Source organism: Prionailurus bengalensis, chromosome D2, assembly GCF_016509475.1.
Source record: "Prionailurus bengalensis isolate Pbe53 chromosome D2, Fcat_Pben_1.1_paternal_pri, whole genome shotgun sequence".
NCBI classification, from domain to species: domain Eukaryota; kingdom Metazoa; phylum Chordata; class Mammalia; order Carnivora; family Felidae; genus Prionailurus; species Prionailurus bengalensis.
The window spans coordinates 37,531,764-37,553,168 of record NC_057351.1 but is presented as its reverse complement, the minus strand read 5'-3'; the positions used below and the strand labels follow the sequence as shown (position 1 = coordinate 37,553,168).

The 21,405-nt window shown below is 52.3% G+C and overlaps 1 protein-coding gene across 4 annotated transcripts in view; it reads left to right on the top strand.

Annotated features, from left to right (window-relative positions):
* DLG5 (discs large MAGUK scaffold protein 5) overlaps positions 1–21,405 on the top strand; it is a 128,726-nt gene that overhangs the window by 91,326 nt on the left and 15,995 nt on the right. For 2 of the 4 annotated variants that reach the window (XM_043596677.1, XM_043596675.1), the window contains 14 exons: positions 2,707–2,799; positions 4,733–5,752; positions 6,517–6,640; positions 6,990–7,134; positions 9,038–9,150; positions 9,812–9,901; positions 10,199–10,349; positions 14,066–14,228; positions 14,332–14,465; positions 15,148–15,294; positions 16,593–16,776; positions 17,383–17,531; positions 18,397–18,567; positions 19,430–19,626. In XM_043596677.1, the coding sequence (XP_043452612.1) occupies positions 2,707–2,799; positions 4,733–5,752; positions 6,517–6,640; positions 6,990–7,134; positions 9,038–9,150; positions 9,812–9,901; positions 10,199–10,349; positions 14,066–14,228; positions 14,332–14,465; positions 15,148–15,294; positions 16,593–16,776; positions 17,383–17,531; positions 18,397–18,567; positions 19,430–19,626 (2,881 nt within the window). The remainder of the gene's footprint in view (positions 1–2,706; positions 2,800–4,732; positions 5,753–6,516; positions 6,641–6,989; positions 7,135–9,037; positions 9,151–9,811; positions 9,902–10,198; positions 10,350–14,065; positions 14,229–14,331; positions 14,466–15,147; positions 15,295–16,592; positions 16,777–17,382; positions 17,532–18,396; positions 18,568–19,429; positions 19,627–21,405) is intronic. The other 2 variants (XM_043596676.1, XM_043596678.1) reach the window with 2 other exon arrangements.

Below are 21,405 nucleotides of genomic sequence, written 5' to 3'. Positions count from 1 at the left end.
AGAAGATATCATCTGCGTGTGATTTTTTAAAAAATCTTACTAAATATTATGTCCATTACTTTTTTTATTACCAAAGTAAGACTTATGTGCCATAAAATAAGCAATACAGAAATGTAGAAAGTGGTAGTCCCCTCTTTTCCTTTTAATCCTGCTCCTGGAGATATTCTTTGCCCCCACTTGCAAGATGTGCTCCCAGCAGACCGTATATCTCTTACAGATCTATATACACAGATAAAGATTTCTGGTGTTTGTTTGCTTTTTTTTTTTTTTTAATTTTTAATGTTTATTTATTTTTGAGAGACTGAGAAACAGCACTAGTTGGGGAGGGACAGAGAGGGAGACACAGAATCTGAAGCAGGCTCTAGGTTCCGTGCTGTTGGCACAGAGCCCGACATGGGGCTTGAACTCATGAGCTGCGAGATCATGACCTGGGCTGAAGTCAGATGTTTAACCAACTGAGCCACCCAGGCACCCCAGGTTTTTGTTTGCTTTTTAAGCAAATCATTTTGCGATTCCACATCATGGATACCAAATTGATCCTCATTACTTTTATCTACCTCATGGTATTCAGTTGTGCGGTAGTTTAAAGCATGCCCCTGTTGTGGACAGATACATTGTTTTGAGTTTCTGCCATTGCAAACCACCCTGCCATGAACTTTACCTGTGTGCACAGACCTTTGGGGGACCCCCAGTGGCATCCCTGGTGATCAAATCCCAGAATGCTGTAAGATTACGAAGTCTAATTTAGTATTTCTGACTAACTCATTAAGATCGAAGACACACACACACACACACACACAATCCCAGCTGTATAAAAGATGCACATGATGATAACATTTTTCTCTGGTTCTAGACTCCTCATCTACCAGTTCCCATTATTCTGTTTTCTTCCAGAAATATTCAAAACATTTATATCTCCCTCTTTTTTCTTTTGTTTTCTCTTTTGTTTTCTTCTCCTTTTTCTTTCCCTTCCCTTCCCTTCCCTTCCCTTCCCTTCCCTTCCCTTCCCTTCCCTTCCCTTCCCTTCCCTTCCCTTCCCCTCCCCTCCCCTCCCCTCCCTTCCCCTCCCCTCCCCTCCCCTCCCCTCCCTAACCCTAACCCTAACCCTAACCCTAACCCTAACCCTTCCGTTCCCTCTTCCCAGGTGTGATCATAATATTCTCACTTGCTAACCTCATTTTTTGTTTCCCACAGCGTGCCCTGGAGATTCTTCTGCATTTACATCTTTAGATCTGCCTAGGTCATTTCAGTAACTGCATATTCCTTAGGGCCAGCTGCTCAAGCCATTAACCAGCAGACAGGACACCTTTGCAATGCAGCAAGGCTGTTGCTCCGTCCCTCCATGGGGGCCCATGGGGTGAATTCCTGGGTGGGGGATTGCCGGATCAGTGGGCATAAGCAGTTAGCATTTGACATGATCTTTTCCCATGTGGTCAAGGAGATCGTGGCCTTTTTGATCCCACCTGCAGTGTGTGGGGGAGTGCATTGCTTTGCATCTTTGCCAGTGTTTTTCAGATTTGGGGGGATGCCAGAATTTAAAAGCAAGATGGCCATTGTGAAAAATGATAAGATGTGGAAAAATTATGAAGAAAGAAACCAACCAAATTAATCCACCACTCCAAAATAATCACTCTGCCTATTTTTTTAACTTTTGATTTTGAAATGATTACAGAAATACTTCAGTTACGATATTAAATAAATAGTATTAAAAACTCAGTAAAGTGGTGAAGATAGTGCAGGCGGGTCCTATGTATGCTTCATGCAGTTTTCCCTCATGGTTATGTTTTGCACGACTATATAATATCAAAACCAGGTGATTGATATTGGAACCGTGTGTGTTTATTTCCATGTCATTTTATTATCATGATTTAAGTGGCAAAAAATTTGAGCTACAGAGCTGTTCCACCGGAACAAAGATTTCCCTCCTGTTACCCCTTTATAGGAACATCCACAACCCTGCTCTCCACACCCCCCATACATAACACCTGGCAGTTAATTTGCTCTCCATCTGTATAATTCTGTCATCTCGAGGACATTATAGAAGTCAGTATGTGGCCTTTGAGATGGGCTGTTCCACCCAGCATGGTGCCATGAGATCCATCAGGTGGCTGGGGGCCCCCGTCAGTGTGTCCCTGTTGTGCTGAGCAGTATCTCATGGTCTGGTGGCACCCCAGTCTAACCGTTCACAGTTGCACATACATGTGTCTTAAAGATTGGGGCACATCTGAGAGAAATGGGGTCAGAGGTTCAGGCCTAAGGGATTGTGAGAATCTTTGTGAACAGTTCACAAAGGCGTTTCACAGCATGATCTCATCTTCGGTCTCCTCCCGCCCCAGGGGGCAGGCATGTTCATCTTCCACTCTGTACGTGAAGGAGTTCTGAGCCGTGGTCCTTTGTCACACAGCAGGCAGCAGTGGAGCCTGGCTGATCCCCCAGGATGCTTGGTGTTCTGGTCCCAGTCAGACAAGCACGAGAGTGCTTGCCCCGAGCACAATGCCCCGAAAGTGATTGTAAGGCTGCGTCTTTTCTTTGCCTCGGAAGCCGCTAAACTGGATTCCTCAGGCCTTCATCAGGGAGGGCCTGTCTCTCCTTTGCTGACTCCAGACTTGGGCACCACTTGTATAGAATCAGGCCCACTGTCCAGAATGGGCTGGCAGAGACCCTGAGCTGGGGGTGGGCCTGACAAAGCTCTATGTTTGGCCCTAGATCAATGGCATTGCCCTGGACAACAAGTCTCTGAATGAGTGTGAATCTCTGCTACGTAGCTGCCAGGACTCCCTGACCCTCTCCCTCCTGAAGGTAAGGGCCCCTGCCCCACACCAGCTGCTCTCATCGGCTGCGGGGCAGGCAAAACCTCAGCTCCATACACCCGAGCTGCTGCTCTGCATCCCTGAGATCCTTGTATAAAGGGTATTGATTTACAGAGTGCAGGATGTGCATGAACCCTGATCCTGGTCTCAAAACAAAAATGGGGCGACTGAGTGGCTGAGTCAGGCATCCAACTCTTGATTTCAGCTCAGGTCATGATCTCATGGTTTGTGGGTTCGAGTCCCGCATGGGGCTCTGTGCTGCAGCACAGAGCCTGCCTGGGATTCTCTCTCTCCCTCTCTCTGTGTCTCTTCTCTGTTCTCTCTCTCAAAATAAACTTAAAAAGAATTTTGTTAAACAAAAACAAAACAAGACAGCTATGAAGGACATTTTGAGGACAGTGGGGGACATTCAAATCTGGACTAAATAATTAGATGATCTTAGGAACTTGATTTTCCTGGGTACAGTGATGGTATTGGGGTTTATAGAGGCAAATGGCCTTATTTAGGGGACATGCTAAGGTTGTTAGGGGTGGGATGTCATATTTGTCACTTTCAAATGTTCTGCAGTATGGATAGATACAGTTTGGTAAAATACTATTGAATCTAAATGATGGGTTTATGGACATTTGTTGTACTTTTCTCTCAACTTTTCTGCATCGTTGAAAAGATTTATAATAGAGATTGAGAAAAGTGGGCCCATCCACTTCACTGAGAGATGTTTTTAAAAATTAATTATCTTAAAATTAATAGACTTTTTTGGAGCAGTTTCAGGTTTATAGAAAAATTGAGCTAGTACAGAGAGTTCTCATATTCAACCCTTCTGCTTCCCCTGTTAGCATCTTGCATTAATGGGGTTCATTTGTTGCAATTGATGAATTATGATGAATTGATATATATATGACATATATATTTTAAACGTTTATTTATTTTTTTGAGAAACAGAGTGAGTGGGGGAGGAGCAGAGAGACAGGGAGACACAGAATCTGAAGCAGGCTCCAGGCTCTGAGCTGTCAGCACAGAGCCCAATGCAGGGCTCAAACTCATGAACCATGAGATCATGACCTGAGCCGAAGTTGGACGCTTAACTGACTGAGCCACCCAGATGCCCCATCGATGAGCCAATATTAATATAATAGTATTTTTTTTAAGTTTATTTGTTTTAGTAATCTCTACACCCAATGTGGGGCTGGAACTTATGACCCTGAGATCAAGAGTTACATGCTCCACCGACAGAGCCAGCCAGGCGCCTCTGTAATAGTATTAAAGTCCATAGCTGAAATGAGGAGTCACTCTTGGTGTTGTACATTCTGTGGGTTTGGACATGTGTGTCCACATCATAGTATCATAGAGAATAGTTTCACTGCCCTAAAAATCTTCTGTGTTCCTCCTAGTGCTCCCTTCCTTCCCACCCCGCCCCCCCCCAGCCCAGCCCCTGCAACCACTGATTTTTATACCGTCTCCGTAGTTTTGCCTTGTCCAGGATGTCATATTGCTGGAATCACACAGTATGTAGCCTCTTTGGATTGGCTGCTTCTGCTTAGTAATATGTATTTGAGTTTGCCCCATGTCTTCTCATGCCTTGGTAGCTCATTTCTTTTTATTGCTGAATAATTTAAAATCATGTGAATGTGCTACACAATATAGATTTTTAGTAACGAATCCTTTTTCATTTGACAATTAAAAGAGAAATGCAGGCAGGGCACTACGCAGGCAAACTGCAGATAGCGCTCCAAGTCCCTCTCTCCTGCGGGTTCACGGCCGGGCCAGGAGAGAGCGCCGGTCAGGGAGAGGTGTGCGTGTGCATGCGCCTCGCGCTAGCGGTCTCTGGGGTGTGTGTGGCCCCTGCGGGGACGGCGTTCGGTGGCAGCACCGGGCTCGGCGGTCTTACCCGCTATTTCTCACTCCCTGTAACCCCCACACAGGTGTTCCCTCAGAGCTCCTCGTGGAGTGGCCAGAACATCTTCGAGAACATCAAGGACTCTGATAAGATGCTGAGCATCCGAGCCCACGGCACCGAGGTACAGGCCCAGAATAAACGGAGTCTGTTGCAGCACAATAACTCCACGCAGACGGACATCTTCTATGCAGACAGGCTGGAGGAGAGAAGGGAGCCGGGCCCCCCAGGAGGCAGCAGCTCTTTCCTGCACAAGCCGTTCCCTGCGGGACCCTTTCCCGTCTCCCCCCAGGCCTGTCCCAGCGCGTCCGAGCGCAGCCTCAGCTCCTTCCGCTCAGACACCTCCGGGGAGCGTGGCTACGGGCTGGTGGATGTGCGCAGCCGGCGACCGCTGCTGCCCTTCGACACAGAGGGGGGCCCCTGCGAGGCGGCAGAGGCCCCCCTGGATAAGACAGAACCTGAGAGCTCCGGCAGCGGTGGGACCTGGCCCAAGGCTGTGCTCGGCTCCGCGGCAGGGCCCGAGAAGCTCTCTGTTTATAAGAAACCAAAGCAAAGAAAGTCTATCTTTGACCCTAACACTTTCAAACGCCCCCAGACTCCCCCCAAAATTGACTACCTGCTCCCAGGCCCTGGGTCTGCTCACTCTCCCCAGACCTCTAAGAGGGTGGGGCCTCTGACGCCCCCAAAACCTCCCAGGAGGAGCGACTCCATTAAGTTCCAGCACAGACTGGAAACCAGTTCAGAGTCTGAGGCTACTCTGGTCGGCAGCTCCCCGTCTGCCAGCCCCCCGAGCGCACTGCCCCCTGGCATGGACCCTGGGGAACTCACGCACACCTCACCCCCTCGCAAGGCCAGAGTCCGCATTGCTTCCAGCTACTACCCTGAAGGGGACGGGGACTCCTCCTATCTGCCTGCCAAGAAGTCCTGTGACGGGGACCTCACCTCCCAGAAGATGGACGAGCTGGGGCAGAAGCGCCGTCGTCCAAAGTCAGCTCCCAGCTTCCGGCCCAAGCTGGCTCCAGTAGTGATTCCTGCTCAGTTCCTGGAGGTAGAGCTCAATCCTGGGGTGGGGGTGAAGGCGTGGGGAGGGGCCCTGAACCGGTGTCCCCAGCTTCATGTTCAGCCCTGGCTCCTTTGCCTTTGTTCTAAGCACCTATTCCAGGATGGGGTGCCTGGTGGGTGCCATGAGAAGGAGCCCTCCTTAGGAGATTGGAAAGTAACGTAGGGGGCGTGCATGTTAGTGGCCATATGATGCCAAGACAGGAACACTTTCTTGGGTGTGGTGTTTGATTTGCTTTTCCAACAAGAAGCTTTTGAACTGCACGACAAAAGCGAGTGACATGGCCCTGCCTGGAAGGGTCTTGGGAGCCAAGACAGCACTTGTGAGTCTGTCGCCGGCAGCAGGAGGCGGTGGCCAGCTTCTTTGTGTGGGTATTGTAGTCATTTTCAGATGGGAGCGATTGCTGTGAGCTGGAGAACAGATCCATGCCACTCTCTGCGGACAAAGACCCTGGCACAGGCATGCATGTTTTGAGGAGCTGTCACATCTGTGCCAGAGGCACCTGTGCATTCCACCTCCTGCACATTATTTGTTTACTTGAGAGAATGGATTTTTTCTCTGGGGTTTTCTTCCAGAGTAGTTTTGAAGGAGGTTCTTCCCTTCTAGGTGTATAAGGCAACATGAATGAGCAGTGACCTCTCCCAACTGTCCCGTCATGTGTCCGAGTGGGAGAGCTAGTACGTAGGGGACAGACTTGCAGATGCCTGTACATTTCCATTTCCAGCCACTGTCTCTCATCTTTGGCCCTGTAGGAGCAGAAGTGTGTCCCGGCCGGTGGAGAACTCTGCCCAGAGCTTCAGGAATGGTCCCCTTACTCACCAGGGCACCCCAGCAGGCACAGCAACCCCCCATTCTACCCTGGCAGGGTGTCTGTGGGTGAGTTGTTGGGGCTGGGGAGGAGGGTCCATGGTGGGCTCGCAGGGCCCTGTATGAGATCTGTATGAGCATTCTCCCAGGGAGAGTGGAATCAGTCATGTCAAGATGCTGCTGTGTGTCCTCAGCCCTGAGGTCCAAAGATCTAGCAATGACTTCCCCTCTCTGAGATGTTTAATCTTCTATCAGGGACATTTCTTAGCTTTTCAGACCACCTCCCCATAGCAGCTTGGGAAATAGGAAGCCATAAAGTGAGTTCTCCCATTTACAGATGCAGAAAGCCAATAGTTTGCACAGGTCTGGGGCAGGCTGGGTGCTTTGGGGCGATTGTTCTTACCCAGTCCATTTCTAGGTACTGTTCCCCGGAGTATGACCCCGAGCACCACTGTGAGCTCCATCCTGAGGAACCCCATCTACACTGTGCGTAGCCACAGGGTCGGCCCATGCAGCTCTCCGCCTGTGCCCAGAGAGGTTGGCCCCCAGGGTTTGCACCCCAGGTATGTGAAGTCACCCCCCACTTACCTGCACGCCAGCCGGCCAAATCCGTGTGCACAAAAAGCTACTGGTGCACAGAGTAGCCCATGGGCAGAGAAGCGTCCCTGCCAAGCTGAGAAGGGGCTGGTTAGAGCAGCGCTGGGACCCCAGGAGGAGTGAACTTTAAGGGTGCTCTCTTCATTCACCAACAAGAAGCTTGAAAAGACATTTAAAGGGCGCCTGCGTGGCTTAGTCAGTTAAGCATTCACCTTCCGCTCAGGTCGTAATCTCATGGTTCATGGGTTCAAGCCCCACATCGGGCTCTCTGCTGTCAGCACAGAGCCTGCTTTGGATCATCTGTACCCCCCTCTCTCTCTGCCCCTCCCCTGCTGGTTCTCTCTCTGTCTGTCTGTCTGTCTGTCTCTCTCTCTCTCTCTGTAAAAAAAAGAAAAGGCTTTTAAAGAGAGAGTGATGGCAGCTGGTGCTTAAGTGCTCACATGCCAGGCACTGTGCCAGACCATTTAAACCTCGTCTCTTTTGGGGTGCCTGGGTGGCTCAGTAGGTTAGGCGTCCAACTTCAGCTCAGGTCATGATCTCACGGTTCATGAGTTCGAACCCCGCGTCGGGCTCTGTGCTGACAGCCCAGAGCCTGGAGCCTGCTTCGGATTCTGTGTCTCCCTCTCTTTCTGCCGTTCCCCCGCTCGCACTCTGTCTCTGTATCTCTCAAAAAGAAATAAACATTAAAAAAAAAAATTAAAAAGAAAACAAACAAACCTCATCTCTTGTAATTGCCACAGTGACCTTGTGAGCTAAGGACTGTTGTTGTCTCTGGTGTATAGATGAGGAGACTGAGCCTTAAAAAGTGAATGGACTGGCTCAGGGTCACCCATTCCTTCATTCGGTTGTTTGACAGGTTTTAATTTTGCACCTACTATGTGGCATGGACTGTACTAGTTCCAGGAGACTATACAGTGGAGGACTAAACCAGTGAGCTTCTTTTCATGTGGCCTTTATGTTGGCGTGTGGGAGGCAGAGAGAAAAATGAACAGAGTGATACCGGGTGATGTTGAGTAGCTCTGAAGACCGCAAAACGGAGCGACCAGCTAGGCTGTGACTTGGAAGAGGGTGGACAGTTAGATTGGGTGGGTGGGAGGGCCCTGTGGTGGGGGCAGAGTGGGAATGCTACCGGGATCCAGAGGCTGAGATGAGGTCAGCTACATAAGACCTGGGTGGGGTCTCCAGGAAGGAGGGCCGTAGGAGCCACAGCCCAGGCACCTGGGAACAGTGCAGTAGGCTGGCACAGAGTGGGGAGCTTGGCACGGGTACAGTGAATCAGGAGAAGAGCACAGGTTATAGGGCACAGATCCTATAGAGCCTGTAGCCGTGATGCAACGTTTGGAGTTTTTCCTAGTTTAGGCTTTAGGCTGGAAAGAGAGATGGTCTCGTTACATAGCTAGAAAAGGACACTGTTGGGCCTGATTGGAGGCCCCTGATATGGGTGATACCTGGGCTCTCTGCCCTCCAGCATCCTAGGCAGCTGTCCTGAGTGAGGTATATAGGTTCCTCTCCAAGGTCCTTGGTGCCCATCCAGCCTCCCCCACCCATCCTGGAGGAGAGACACCACTTCTCTGGGCACAGACAGGATTTTGAGCCTGTTTTTTCCCGGTAGAGCCCAGTCCTGGTCCAGGGCCAAAGTGAGTATGCCACTCCTCTACCTTCACAGCCCTTTCTCTGTAGGCAGGACCCTCGCTGGGTGCCGCCTCTGGGTATGGCAGTCTGTTGTCCCCAGCTAATGGCAGGTGGCTTCTGGGCTCCCTTCTGTGGGCTCAGGGATGTGTTGGGCCAGGCCCGCTGCTTGTTTCTCCCCAGCGGCTGGGTCTGGTCCTGGTCTTCTCCTGATGCCTCACCTGTCTGCTTCTCTTGCAGCGTCCAGCACCAGGGACGCCTGAGCCTGGATCTGAGCCACAGGACTGGCAGCGACTACTCAGAGATGAGAACCTCTCATGGGTCCAACTCTCTGCCCTCCAGCGCCCGCCTTGGTAACTGTGCCACTGGAACCTTCTCACCTTAGTGGGGCCTGTTTTCCTCTCTGCCTGCATCCTTGTGGCCAGGCCTCCCGGTGGCCTGCCCCCATGGGCCCTTCTCTGCTCCTGGGGCTGAGGTTGGCTCCACATTGCACTCAGAGTCATCTCCCTTAGCCTTCTGTGTCTTTTAGGCCTTCCCTAGCAGCCACGTGGTTGTTCCAGGTGACCCATGGCCCACGAGCCTTGCTCTCTGTCCCTGAGCCTGTCAGCGATTCTGGGGGTTTGTATCACTGCTCACTTGTGGGAAATGGAACCCAGAGAGAGAGACTGGCAGTTCCCTCACATAGGCATTCCGGTGGTGTTGCTTCCAGCCATGTGGGGTGGAGACAAGCAGTCCCCTCTGTCACTTGGGTTACTGTCCTTGTCCAGGGCTAGGAGTGAGATTTGTGGGATTCTGCTCTGGAGCAGTCCAGGCCCGCAGTTTACTCAAATACTGGGTGTTAATATCTGCTTTCCTAGACCGTTTCACATTTAGCCACCCTCAGGGGTAAGTAGCAGGGCCTGCTTTGCATTTGTCCTGACTGTGCCTCTTTCCTAACTACTGAAGGGGTGGTGAAGGAGCAAGGGGTGGTGTTAAATCACAGCCCTGAAGTTTTGTCCCCTTGTGGAACCACAGGGTCTTCGAGCAACTTGCAGTTCAAGGCGGAACGCATTAAAATCCCTTCGACACCAAGATACCCACGGTCTGTTGTGGGCTCCGACAGAGGTGAGGACTCAGCATTCCCCTCCTCTCCTGCTAGCTGATTCCAGCCTCATTGTGTGCGATGTCTGGGTGCAGCGGGCAACCTCCTCCTCATCCCAGCCAGTCTGTGCATGCCTCAGGCCTGGTGACACGGGGGATAGAGAGGCCACGCAGAGCCCAGCACCTAAATTCGAGACCATGTGGTGTGGCCATGGTGTGGAGCCAACCATGTGCCTGGATCACGTCTCCCTCTTGGTCTCAGCTACAGGAGAACGGAGATGTGAGACTGCGGCCCAAATTACTTTGCACCTCTCCCGGCAGGTTCGTTGTCACATTCTGAGTGCAGCACGCCTCCCCAGTCACCCCTGAACATCGACACCCTGTCCTCATGTAGCCAGTCCCAGACCTCAGCCTCCACGTTGCCCAGGATTGCCGTCAACCCCGCGGCCCTCGGGGAACGGAGAAAGGACCGGTGAGTGGGACCGGGCATCCGTGCCGTGGGCATGGCAGTGGGCGGTGTGTCCCCGCAGGGGGCGGGGCTTGTTGGGAGAGGCAGCAGGTGTGGGAGGGTTCTGACAGGGTCAATCCCAGGGCCAGGCTGCTTTGGGTCGCCTAGCATTCTCTGGTGTGTTGCCCCAAAGCTTCACCAGGAAGTCCTGCCACGGAGTGCCAAGAGCGGGCAGGTATGCGTAGGGGGCAAAGTGAGGGGCAGATAGGCTGCTTCCACTGAGTGTCCACAAGAGGTGGTAATCTGCAGCAAGTGATACTGGACCACCTGGTGGTGACGATGCAGTGGCACCATTCACTGCTTCCCTGGCCCTTGATGAAGCACTTCCGTGTCACAAGTCAGGAAATGCTCACAGTGACCCCATGAGCATCATTATCACCGTCGTCATCATTATTGGCTCTGTTTTACAGATAAGGAACTTGAGGCCAGAGGTTGGAGTGACGGGTCTGTGGTCACGTGATTGGTGGCCAGCCCACCTTTATTAGAATCAGGTCCCATCCTTACTCTTTGCTTTTTGGCCTCAGGACACACCTGCATCGCTTGCCCCCTCATTCCCAGGCTTTTTTTTTTTTAATTAAGTAATTAATTTATTTTGAGAGAGAGAGAGAGAGAGAGAGAGAGACAAAGAGTGCTCATGCACATTTGAGCAGGGGAGGGGCAGAGGCAGAGGGAGAGAGAATCCCAAGCAGGCTCCGCACTGTCAGCGCAGAATCCGACTTGGGGCTCGATCTCACGAACTGTGTGAGATCATGACTTGAGCCGAAATCTAGAGTCAGACGCTTAACCGATTGAGCCACCGGGTGGCCCCCACTGAGCTTTTTATCGTGAAATAAAATATACACAGAAGAAAACATACATAAAGCACAGAAGTATAGCTTAGCCATTTATTGGTTTATTGTAAAATGCTGGCCAATCGGCTGAGGTTTCAGGTTAACTTAAGGCTGGTATCAGTCCAGATATGCTTCCTCTGAGGGGTCCCTCACTCCCCCCACAAGCTCTGCACACCTCACCCAACTCTCTTGTTCTTCACAGTAGAATTTACCAGGTCATACTTATAGTGAAGAGGTCCTATCCAGATCCTAAACCTTCAGAAGATCTGATGAAACTCAAACTTGGCTTTATTGAATCACTTAAAAGCAACAGAGCCACTCTCGTTCCCCTCAAATCCAAAATGCTGAGGGCGCTTGTCACTGTGAGCCTCGGAAGAGACCCTGCAGCGTGGGCCCAGCATTAGGAAAGTCCTTTGACTTGAAAATCTGAATTTGTAAGACAACCTAACAAGTAACCTAAGAACCTGGCACATACTAACTGGAGCACAGAAGTATACCTAAACGCCAACGCACCTCGGCCCACAGAAGAAGCATGTACGGTTCATGTGGGAGTGTCCCGCCCACATACACAGGAGCACTAACCTGCACTAAGTCCCGCCCACATACACAGGAGCACTAACCCAGCACTAAGCTGGGTCTGGTGGGTGGTTTTACCTAAGTCCAGCTTAGGTCACTGAGAAACTAGGTGACAACTGAAGTGAGTTCCCTGGAAGCAGAAAGGGCCTTGTCACCTGTAGTCGGGTATCCCCTCAGTTCCTGTAGCGTACGGAGAACTGGGCACTGCTCTGGGGAGAGAAAAGTGTCCACATTCCTGCCTGCACGGTGCTCTAGTTGGAGGCATGAGATTTAGCATGTGTAGCCTGACTGAAGAAAAAGCAGCCTCTTTCCCCTGATTCTAAAGTGCATTATCCTATAACTTCTTATTATAGAAAATGGGGAGAATAGAAAAGTGGAAGAGAAGTCACATATAATCTCCTCAACTGAAGATTCGGTTGCTGTTTCCCTTCTGTTAAGTGTGTGATGTACATTGTTTAAAGGCATGTTTTATTTGTATTTTCCATACAGAAATACTTGCTTCAAAGTATTTGTTATATCGTTAAGTATGCTTTGTTAATCTCTTTCACAACGCAGCCTTATTCTGAGAAAACTCTTATGCCTACTGTAAGAAACTTAGATCATTAAGGGGATGAAAAAGTAAGGATCACCTCAAGTCCCTCACTTAGAGGTGCCATTGTTAGCATCTTGGTAGGGTCCTTCATAGAGACGTCTCCATGCGTGAGGAGACACGTGTACATGTACAGGTTTATGTAAATAGGATTACACCCACCTGTGTGCTCATGCAGTGTCTTCTGTGTCTTTCCGTGTCGGCAAATCCTGACTCATCGTTCATAATGGCTTTGTGCCTTCTGTTATATGGCTCTTACCTCCTGCTTTTTTGAGATAGAAGTATGTTTTGGAGGTGGAACACAGGAAGGGTGATCAGCAGGGGATGAGGAGCCCAGACCAGAAACGAGATCTGCCCGCACCTGCTGTGCTGTCCTCCGAGGCTGGCTGGGGGTGTGAGGATGGTGTGGTGGCTGCTGGATAAGGGTTCTTATAACTCCAGACTGCTGGTGCTCTGATATGTGTTGCGTCTGGAAGTGACCACGGGTGCCAGCCAGGGACTGAGGTGTCTGAGCTGCAGGGTCAGGGAGGGCATTGCGGCTGGGTGAGTTTGGGAGGAGGAGAGGGCAGGGAAGGTGAAGGGATGAGTCAAGAAGGATTGTGATCTCAGATCGCCAGAGGACTGAGCCCTGGGCCGTGGGGTCCCAGCCCGAGGCCCGCTGTGCTGGAGAGACTACTGTGCCTCTAGGTGGCAGGGGTAGGGTGGCTCAGTGGCCTGCCAGTCTGTCCGGCAGTCTGTCACGGTCTGTGAGTCTGCCCCCACCCACGTGCTCTGGAGGGGAGCCCAAGGATGTGGTGCTCCAGCTGGCTCCTCCCTGGACCTTTGGCTGCGGTTTTGTCCCGAGAGGAAGAGCTTAGGACAGCACAGTCCTCATGGGATGATTTGGCATCACCTGGCCATCTTTCTCTCTGTTAGGTTCCAGGCGTCTGTCATCCTTCTCTGAGCATCCCTCTTTTCTTTCTAACTTTTTGCACCTTCCAGATGTCTTCACCACCACAGATCCCTCCTGAGACTGCCCGTGGCCACCAGGCCCAGGTTTTCCTCCCTGAGGAGTCTGAGGTTGGCCTGACATGAGGCCCCCGCCTGAGCCCCCTCGTGCCCTTGGCACGGTGGACGGCTGCCCCCGGGCCAGCAAGTGCATGGTCACCGCCTTGCTCCGAGCCTCCCTGCTCCCTTTTTAATGGCTTGGGTTTGCCGCGGCTTAATTTCCATGGTCATTATACATCACCCTATATACTGGTAAATATAAAAAGTGATACTTTATATTGTTTCTTCTGGGTGACTGTCATCACAGGAGCCATTTCTTTTCCTCCTGGGGCATCTTGGGACCCCACTGGGGTTTGTAAATTGCACATTCTGTTGAGGCAACTCTCACGTTATGAAACTTCGCGCCTTTTCCCTGCTATATCAGTGTTTATAATTCACATGGCCCATTCTTTGTGTCTTTGGGACTGGGTGCTTCTGTGTCCATTTGGGGGTGTCGTGCTTATATTGCATGAGGTTGTGGGAATGTGTATCACTGCCATACAAAGTGGGGTCATTGTGTTTTCATCCAGCTGCGTCATTATAGGAGCACCCGGCGATCCCTGGCCCTTTCTGCGTAGCCGATTGCATGCCCGACTTCAGATTTTCCCCATCCCTTTCCTTTGTGTTTGAGTCCCCACAACTGTTGGCTCTCTTCCAAGGCCCTATGTGGAGGAACCACGCCACGTCAAGCTGCAGAAGGGCTCGGAGCCTCTGGGCATCTCCATCGTGAGTGGAGAGAAGGGCGGGGTCTACGTCTCCAAGGTGACTGGGGGAAGCATCGCCCACCAGGCTGGCCTCGAGTATGGGGATCAGTTACTTGAGGTAAGTGGGAGCTGGCCTTCTGCACTTTGTTCTTCCCTCCGCCTTTCCTCCCCCGGTCCCCACCCCCCACCACATCACCAAGCGTGCTCTACATGTTTCCTAGTTCAATGGCATAAACCTGCGGAGTGCCACGGAGCAACAGGCCCGGCTCATCATTGGACAGCAGTGTGACACTATCACCATTCTGGCCCAGTACAACCCACATATGCACCAGCTCAGCTGCCACTCTCGGTCCAGGTGAGGGCCTGGCCTCTACGAGGGCCATCTGGGCTGGGGGAGGAGAGAGGGTGCAGCCAAGGTGCTAGCTGTATGTTCTGGGCCGTTCAGTTGCCGTAAGAGGAGAGTTGGCCAGCCCTGGACTTGGGGAGAAGGACATATTGGGGGAGGATGTGAAGTAGGATACCTGAGGTGTGGGTTTGGAAGCATGTGGCTGGGTCCCCCGGTGCAGCACGAAGCCCCACACAGGTGTGTGGTAGCCAGGAGCTGAGGCCCTGGGGGCGGGATTCCCATGCAGAGTGTTCTGGCCCTCAGTCCCCGAGCAGATGCTGCCTGTCTCTGCCCCCGAGCTGTGGGTTGCAGGGCACGTGAGAGAAGGGGAGAACCTGCCCCTGCCATGCAGCACTGCGCAACTCAGCGAAGGGGGCAGGATGTGCAAAAACAGTGAATGTGTGTGCCCCCAGGCCAACACCTTCAGAGAGGACCCCCTGGTTGAGGACGGGTGGGGAGGAGAAGACAGGCAGATCCTGTCGGGTGGATGACCCGAGTCCAAGCTCCCAGGAGAGCTATTCTTCTCAGGGCTCAGAGCCATGTGACCCAGTCTCTGTTCACAGCCCAGCCCTGGTCCCCGCCAGAGAGCAGGTGGCTGGGGACGGCTGAGGACTGTGTGCCTTTCCTTACTCTTCCTGACCTCGGTCCCCAGCTCCCACCTGGACCCTGTCGGCACTCACTCCACTCTCCAGGGCAGCAGTGCCACCAGCCCGGAGCATCCCTCTGTCATCGACCCGCTGATGGAGCAGGACGAGGGCCCTGGTGCCCCCCCGGCCAAGCAGAGCACCCCCAGTTCCAGGTCAGCAAATGTGTGCTCTTCCTGCATCTGCTCCCCAGCCCGGTGGGGTGGACAGGCAGCCATCGCTGTGGCCTGAGCGCATCCTGCCGGCGTCCCCCTGTGCCGCAGACTGCAGAGCAGCTTGTCAGGACCTGGGATGGGAAGCGTGCCATTCCTTCTTCCTCCCTCCGTCCCGACCTTTCCTCACTTTCTTGTTTTTCTCCTTTTTTCTCATTGACTTGTTCTTAGCTCTGCCTCCTTTCCTTCCTCCTTTTTTCATCTACTCGTTTTCTGACTGTCTTTAGACAGAATTCCGCAGTCAACACCCAACCAGGACCTGGGCTGTGGCCATCACCAGCAGTCGCCCCCAGGGAGCCGCGGGTTTAGAGGGTGACAGGCAGGTGTCCAGGCATGTGCAGCATGTGCTGGGAGAGCCACTATGGGCCATGACGGAGCAGTCAGTGAGAGTGTGACAGGGAGCTGTGACAGTTAAGTTGAAATGTTCAGGGTGAGCAGGGGTTAGCCACACAAGTGGTGGGCGTGGAGAGGGGTCAGTAGGAGGGTGTCAACTTTTGTGTAGCAGCAGGATCCAGAGGGAAGATGGGGAGAGGGCCACGGGGCCAGGGCACATGGCAGTCATGCTGTAGTTCTGGACAGAGCCATCCCCTTGACCAAGCCCCAGCCTCACCCAGGATGCAGCCACCTCTGTCCTCTGCCCTGGGTCTATCTCGCTGGAACCTGTCTGCAGTAATCACAGCCGGCCTGTCCCCTGGGGCCCCCTCATCGGTGACAGGCACTGTCGTGTTGCCTCCACTCAGTTTGCTGGCACTCAGTCTCCCTCCTACATTGTGAGTTCCTTGATGGCAAGGGGCCCTCTCTTCATGGTTTAGCATGGTCTCTGGGCCATAGAAGCTGCTCAGTAAACATTGGTGAATGGTTTGTTTTGTGCCCTGAACCATGAGACTGGCTCTCAGTTCTGGCAGAACAAGGTCAGGAGAACACGTGCCGTCCAGGTGGGGAGAGACGCTGCCTATGGCGCTCGGCTGCCAGCTGGGCCAAGAAGTAGGGGTGTTGATTTCTACTCGATCCCCAGCTCATTTTCTCAAGTGGGGCCACGTTTTCACCTCTACAAACCCCAGCAGCCGGCCTGTAAACCAAGTCACTAGAACCAGCACCCAGATGGGACCACCTGTCAGCTCCCAGTGGTTCTGAAACCTCATGGAGTGAGCGGAAAACTGTCCAGTCATTAGCCTGTTTGGTTGTTCATGCCCTGCTCCCCGCTGTGTACGATTGAGGAACTTTATTTTCCTAACCAAAAGGATGGTGGGAGAAGCCAACAAGAAGACCCCAGAGCCGAGACTTGTCTTCATCAAAAAGTCCCAGCTGGAGCTTGGCGTGCATTTATGTGGAGGGAACCTGCACGGGGTGTTTGTGGCTGAGGTGGAGGATGATAGTCCTGCCAAGGGCCCCGATGGCCTTGTGCCAGGAGACCTCATCCTTGAGGTGAGTTCTGGGCTGCCGAGCAGCAGGCCCGCCTTTCTCTGCCCACACTTCTGGACTCTTGTGATCTCAAGTGGCCCAGGAGGCAGAGAGCACAGCTTCTTGTCTGGTGCCCCCTGTTGAATGCTTTGAGGATCCTCGGGGTGGGTCACAGGGATGTGGGCAGGGCCCTGGCTTGGGCGCTGGTGTCGGGAGGGAAGCAGGAGGCAGGATGCTCTGCTGTGTGAGCAGCAGGACTGTGGTCTGATGGAGTGTCTTCTCCCTCTGGCTGGGTCTCCCCTTTGATGGGGGAGAGGGCTCATAGGTGTTCAAAGACAGAAGTAGCATGAGTGAGATAAAGTGCCATGTTTTATAACCCTTACTTGCTGGGGAACTGGCACAGGGTCTCTCCTGGGAGAAGCTGTTGAGGGCAGGGCGGACACTGGCAGAGGACTGGCAGGTCCAGACTGCCTCTGGGCAGAGGACTAGGCCTTACCTGCAGAGGTGAGGCAGGCAGATTCCCAGTTGAGGGGATCTTAAATCTCTGCCTTGTCCCACAACTGCCCACTCATGGGTACCCAGGCCGCCCCGGCCCCTGTCCTCTGACCTCAATTCCCTGTCCTTGGGCAGTACGGCAGTCTGGACATGCGCGGCAAGACGGTGGAAGAGGTCTACGTGGAGATGCTGAAGCCCAAGGATGGTGTCCGTCTCAAGGTGCAGTACCGCCCTGAGGAGTTCACCAAGGTGAAGAGCCTGCCTGGTGACAGCTTCTACATCAGGTACGAGGGGCCAGGGCTTCTGGGGATTCAGGGCCAGGGGTGGGGCTTCCTGAGGAGACTGGTCCTGATGAGTGTCTCTGAAACACAGAGGGTGGGACCAGGGTCCTTGTTGCTTGGGTCCCAAACCACAAGTTCACGGTGAGATGCTTATGACTTAGGAAAATGCCTGAGGGTTTGCAGGACCACACAGGCTCCCTAGGGCTTGGGGCCTGGGAAATTTTGAGGCCACGGAACCCCATTTTCCAGTGGGCTGCACTCTTCTCCTGCCCTCCCCCCCGACCCAAGTCTGCAGATTCATCTGCAGTGTGTGCCCAAAGTGCTTTATGACTTGTGTGTGGCTCAGACAGCAGGTGTTGTCTAGAAGGGGCTCACAGTTCCTTCATGTTCTTTAAGTTCTTAAGCCACAATGAATAAAAATGCCGATCAACTAACTGTGTACCATAAGGTACAGGTCTCTGTCTCTAGGACATCTTCCTTGGTGGGAGATGACATTTCCATCCTGAGGAGTTTCCATTCTATAGGAACCATTGACCTTGACTCAGGGAAGAAGTCCTTCCATTTGGAAGGGGCGATATGGTTTTCGTCCTTGGCAACAAGATCTTTCTCTGATGGATGTGAGGCAGCCCTTGTCCCCAGGGAGCCCCCGGTCTCAGGGAGGCAAGGTGACTTTGTCCTGTTGTGTAAAGCCGGGGCTCCCTCCTTTGGGAACTGCCACCAGGAAGGGGAGAGGTGGGTCCTGATCGTGGCCTGGGGAAAGCTTAGAGCAGGGGGACTGTCCCAGGAGACTGGCTGCCAAGTTGTGTGGCTGGTCAGTCCTCCAGTAGCCAGCAGCTTCTGATCCCGGTCCTTCTGTCACCTGGTCCAGGGCCCTCTACGACCGGCTGGCCGAGGTGGAGCATGAGCTGAGCTTTAAGAAAGATGACATTCTCTACGTTGACGACACTTTGCCTCAGGGCACATTTGGGTCCTGGATGGCCTGGCAGCTGGACGAGAATGCCCAGAAGATCCAGCGCGGGCAGATACCCAGCAAATACGTGTAAGTGTTCGTGTCTGGGCTTGGGGGTAGGGTGGGGCCCAACCTGGGGCTGTCCCACAGGATTGGGACGCATTCCGCGTTGCACCCTGGCTCTGGTCTGTATGTTTTGCCCACACTGCTTGTCCAAAAAGCTGCTCCTAGCACAATTCAATGTTTGTAAGTCACTGCTATACGGAAGCACGGTGGCAACTCAGGAGACATAACTTTTTTATTTTTAACCGATTTATTGAGATATATTCATCCACCGTGCAGTTCACCCCAAGTGTACGGGTTCAGTGGCTTTCAGTGTATTCACAGCCATGTGCCACTGTCCCCACCATCCATTTTAGAGCCTTTCCATCACCTCAGAAGCAGCCCTGTCCCCGTTAGCTATTAGCTGCCTCCTGCCCCCGCTACCCGAGGTGGCCATGACTGTGCTTCCTGCCCCTGTTGAGTTCCCTGTTGTGGACTTTCATGCGAGTGTGGTCTTCCGAGACTGGGTGCTTGCTTGCACTTAGCATACCATTTTCAAGGTGCTTTCATGTTGCGGTGTGCATGCGTGTCTCATTCCTTTTTTTCGGCAGGAAGTGTAACTTGTCCTGTCACCAAGGGAGGGCTGTCCTAGCAGCTCCTTTTGACACTCACCTGAGTGTAGCAATTGTCCTGCTCTGAGAGCTCCCCCAGCACTGGGGTGTGTGTCGCCCCCACAGCAGTGGTCCCAAGGGGTCCTTGGTGGCATGGGTGGGTGATGTGGCCAAGGAACCTGGAGAGGAGTGTTGGAGGAGCCTGGAGTCCTGGCTCGCACCCTCTGCACGGGCAGGGCAGGATGGGCGGGCGGTGGTCCCTAGGCCCTTCCCAGCACCACTGTTCCCTGTGACCACAGGATGGACCAAGAATTCTCCAGGAGACTCAGCATGTCTGAAGTCAAAGATGACAACAACGCCACAAAGACGCTGTCGGCAGCTGCACGCAGATCCTTCTTCCGGAGGAAACATAAGCACAAACGCAGCGGGTCCAAAGATGGGAAGGACCTCCTGGCCTTGGACACCTTTTCCAATGATACCATTCCACTCTTTGAAGGCAAGGCTGAGCACACTTGCTCAGAATTAGGTTTGCCATTGACCGCAGAAACCGCACAGCAGTGACAGTGACTTAGACAAGATAGAGGCTTGCTCTGCTCCCGTGCAGAAGCAGTTGTCTGGGTTGGGGTGGCGGCGCTGCTGTCCCCAGGGCCTGCCCTTTGTGTGACATTACAGCTCCAGCCGTCACATCCGTGTCCAGGCAGCAGGAAGGAGGATGGGGCGAGAGTGTGCTGCAGCCGTGTGCGCCTCTTTAAACGGCTTACCTGGAAGTCCCACCGGGTGACTTCTGCTCACATCTCATTGGCTACTTGCATCGGCAAGAGACCCTGAAAAAGCAGGGTCTTAGCTGGCACTGTGCCGGCCTCGGTACCTAGTAAGGAAGAGAGGAAGGATAGGCATTGGATGGGCGGAAGCAGCCTCTGCTCGATGCGTTGCTCCTGGTTTGTTTTGGGGTTATCATAGGCTGTTTGGTGTTAACTGAGAGCCACCAGTCTCTGTGGATCTTTGGCCTTTTCTGGCTTCACTCCTGTGTCCATTGATGATTCTTACAAGATCTTTCCAGGACCAGGCACCCAGCCAGGGCTGGAGTTGCATATTTGGGAGCGTCAGACATCCCCTGGCAGATTGCCCTTGTGGAAAGGGTGCACTTGTCCTGTAAAGCAGGAGGCCCTTGTGAATGCCGCTCCTGGGACCCGGGTGTGTGTCCAGTGTCCTAGAATGTCGCCCTCACGGGCAGGCAGGCAGTGAAGGTGGCACTGAGCAGCAGCCAGTAGGATAGCTGGTTTCTTCCTTCCCTGCCTTACTCCCCTCCTCTCTTTTTTATTTTTAAAATTAAGGCCTTAGGCACAGGGGGTTGAGTGAATCCCACCCTTGTTCATGGTCTCTGTCTCTCCCTGTCAGGACAGGGTTGGCAAACCCCAGCCAGTGGGCCACATCTGTTTTTCTGTGTCCTGGAGCTAAGAATGGATCTTTCTGTGTAGTCTTTTCTATTCTACTTTATTCTATTCTTTTATTTTATTCTTTTATTTATTATTTTGTTTTTATTTTTTTAATATTTACTTTTGAGAGAGAGAGAGAGACAGTGTGAGCAGGGGAGGGGCAGAGAGAGAGACACACACAATCTGAAGCAGGCTTCAGGCACTGCACTGTCAGCACAGAGCCCGATGTGGGGCCTGAACACAAACTGCGAGATCATGACCTGAGCCAAAGTCAAGCGATTAGCCCACTGAGCCACCCAGGCACCCTGATGTTTACGTGTTTAAATGTAAAATGTAAGAAAGACTATTTTTAGGTGCATGAACCTTTTGGCAAAAATCTTTGCTTGGTTTTGTTGATCTTTACAGAAAAATCTGTTGATGTCTTAAAGCAAGGTTTTGTTCTTTAGTTTTTTTGTTTTTTTCCCCTTTCATTTTTTTGATCTTTAGTTTCACATTCCCCTTCCCCTTTTCCCGTAGACACCATCTCTGGTGTCTTCCATGCGTGTCCTGGGGACGTCTTTGAAGAATAGAAATTTGTCCATTCTTCGTTTGGTTCTTCGGGGTTTTTACGTTACATATTTGGAAATTGTGTTTAGGCACACACACCTTTTGATTTATGATCCTTCCTTGGTAAATTGACCCTTTTGTTCATTATGAAATAATCTTCATCTCTATTAATGTTTCTTGCCTTAGAGTCTGTTTTGTCTGAATTGTGACACCCATTTTCTTTTTGTTAGTTTTTGCATAGTTCACCTTTCCTGTCCCTCTCCTTTAAACTGTTCCGTAGCTTTATATGTAAA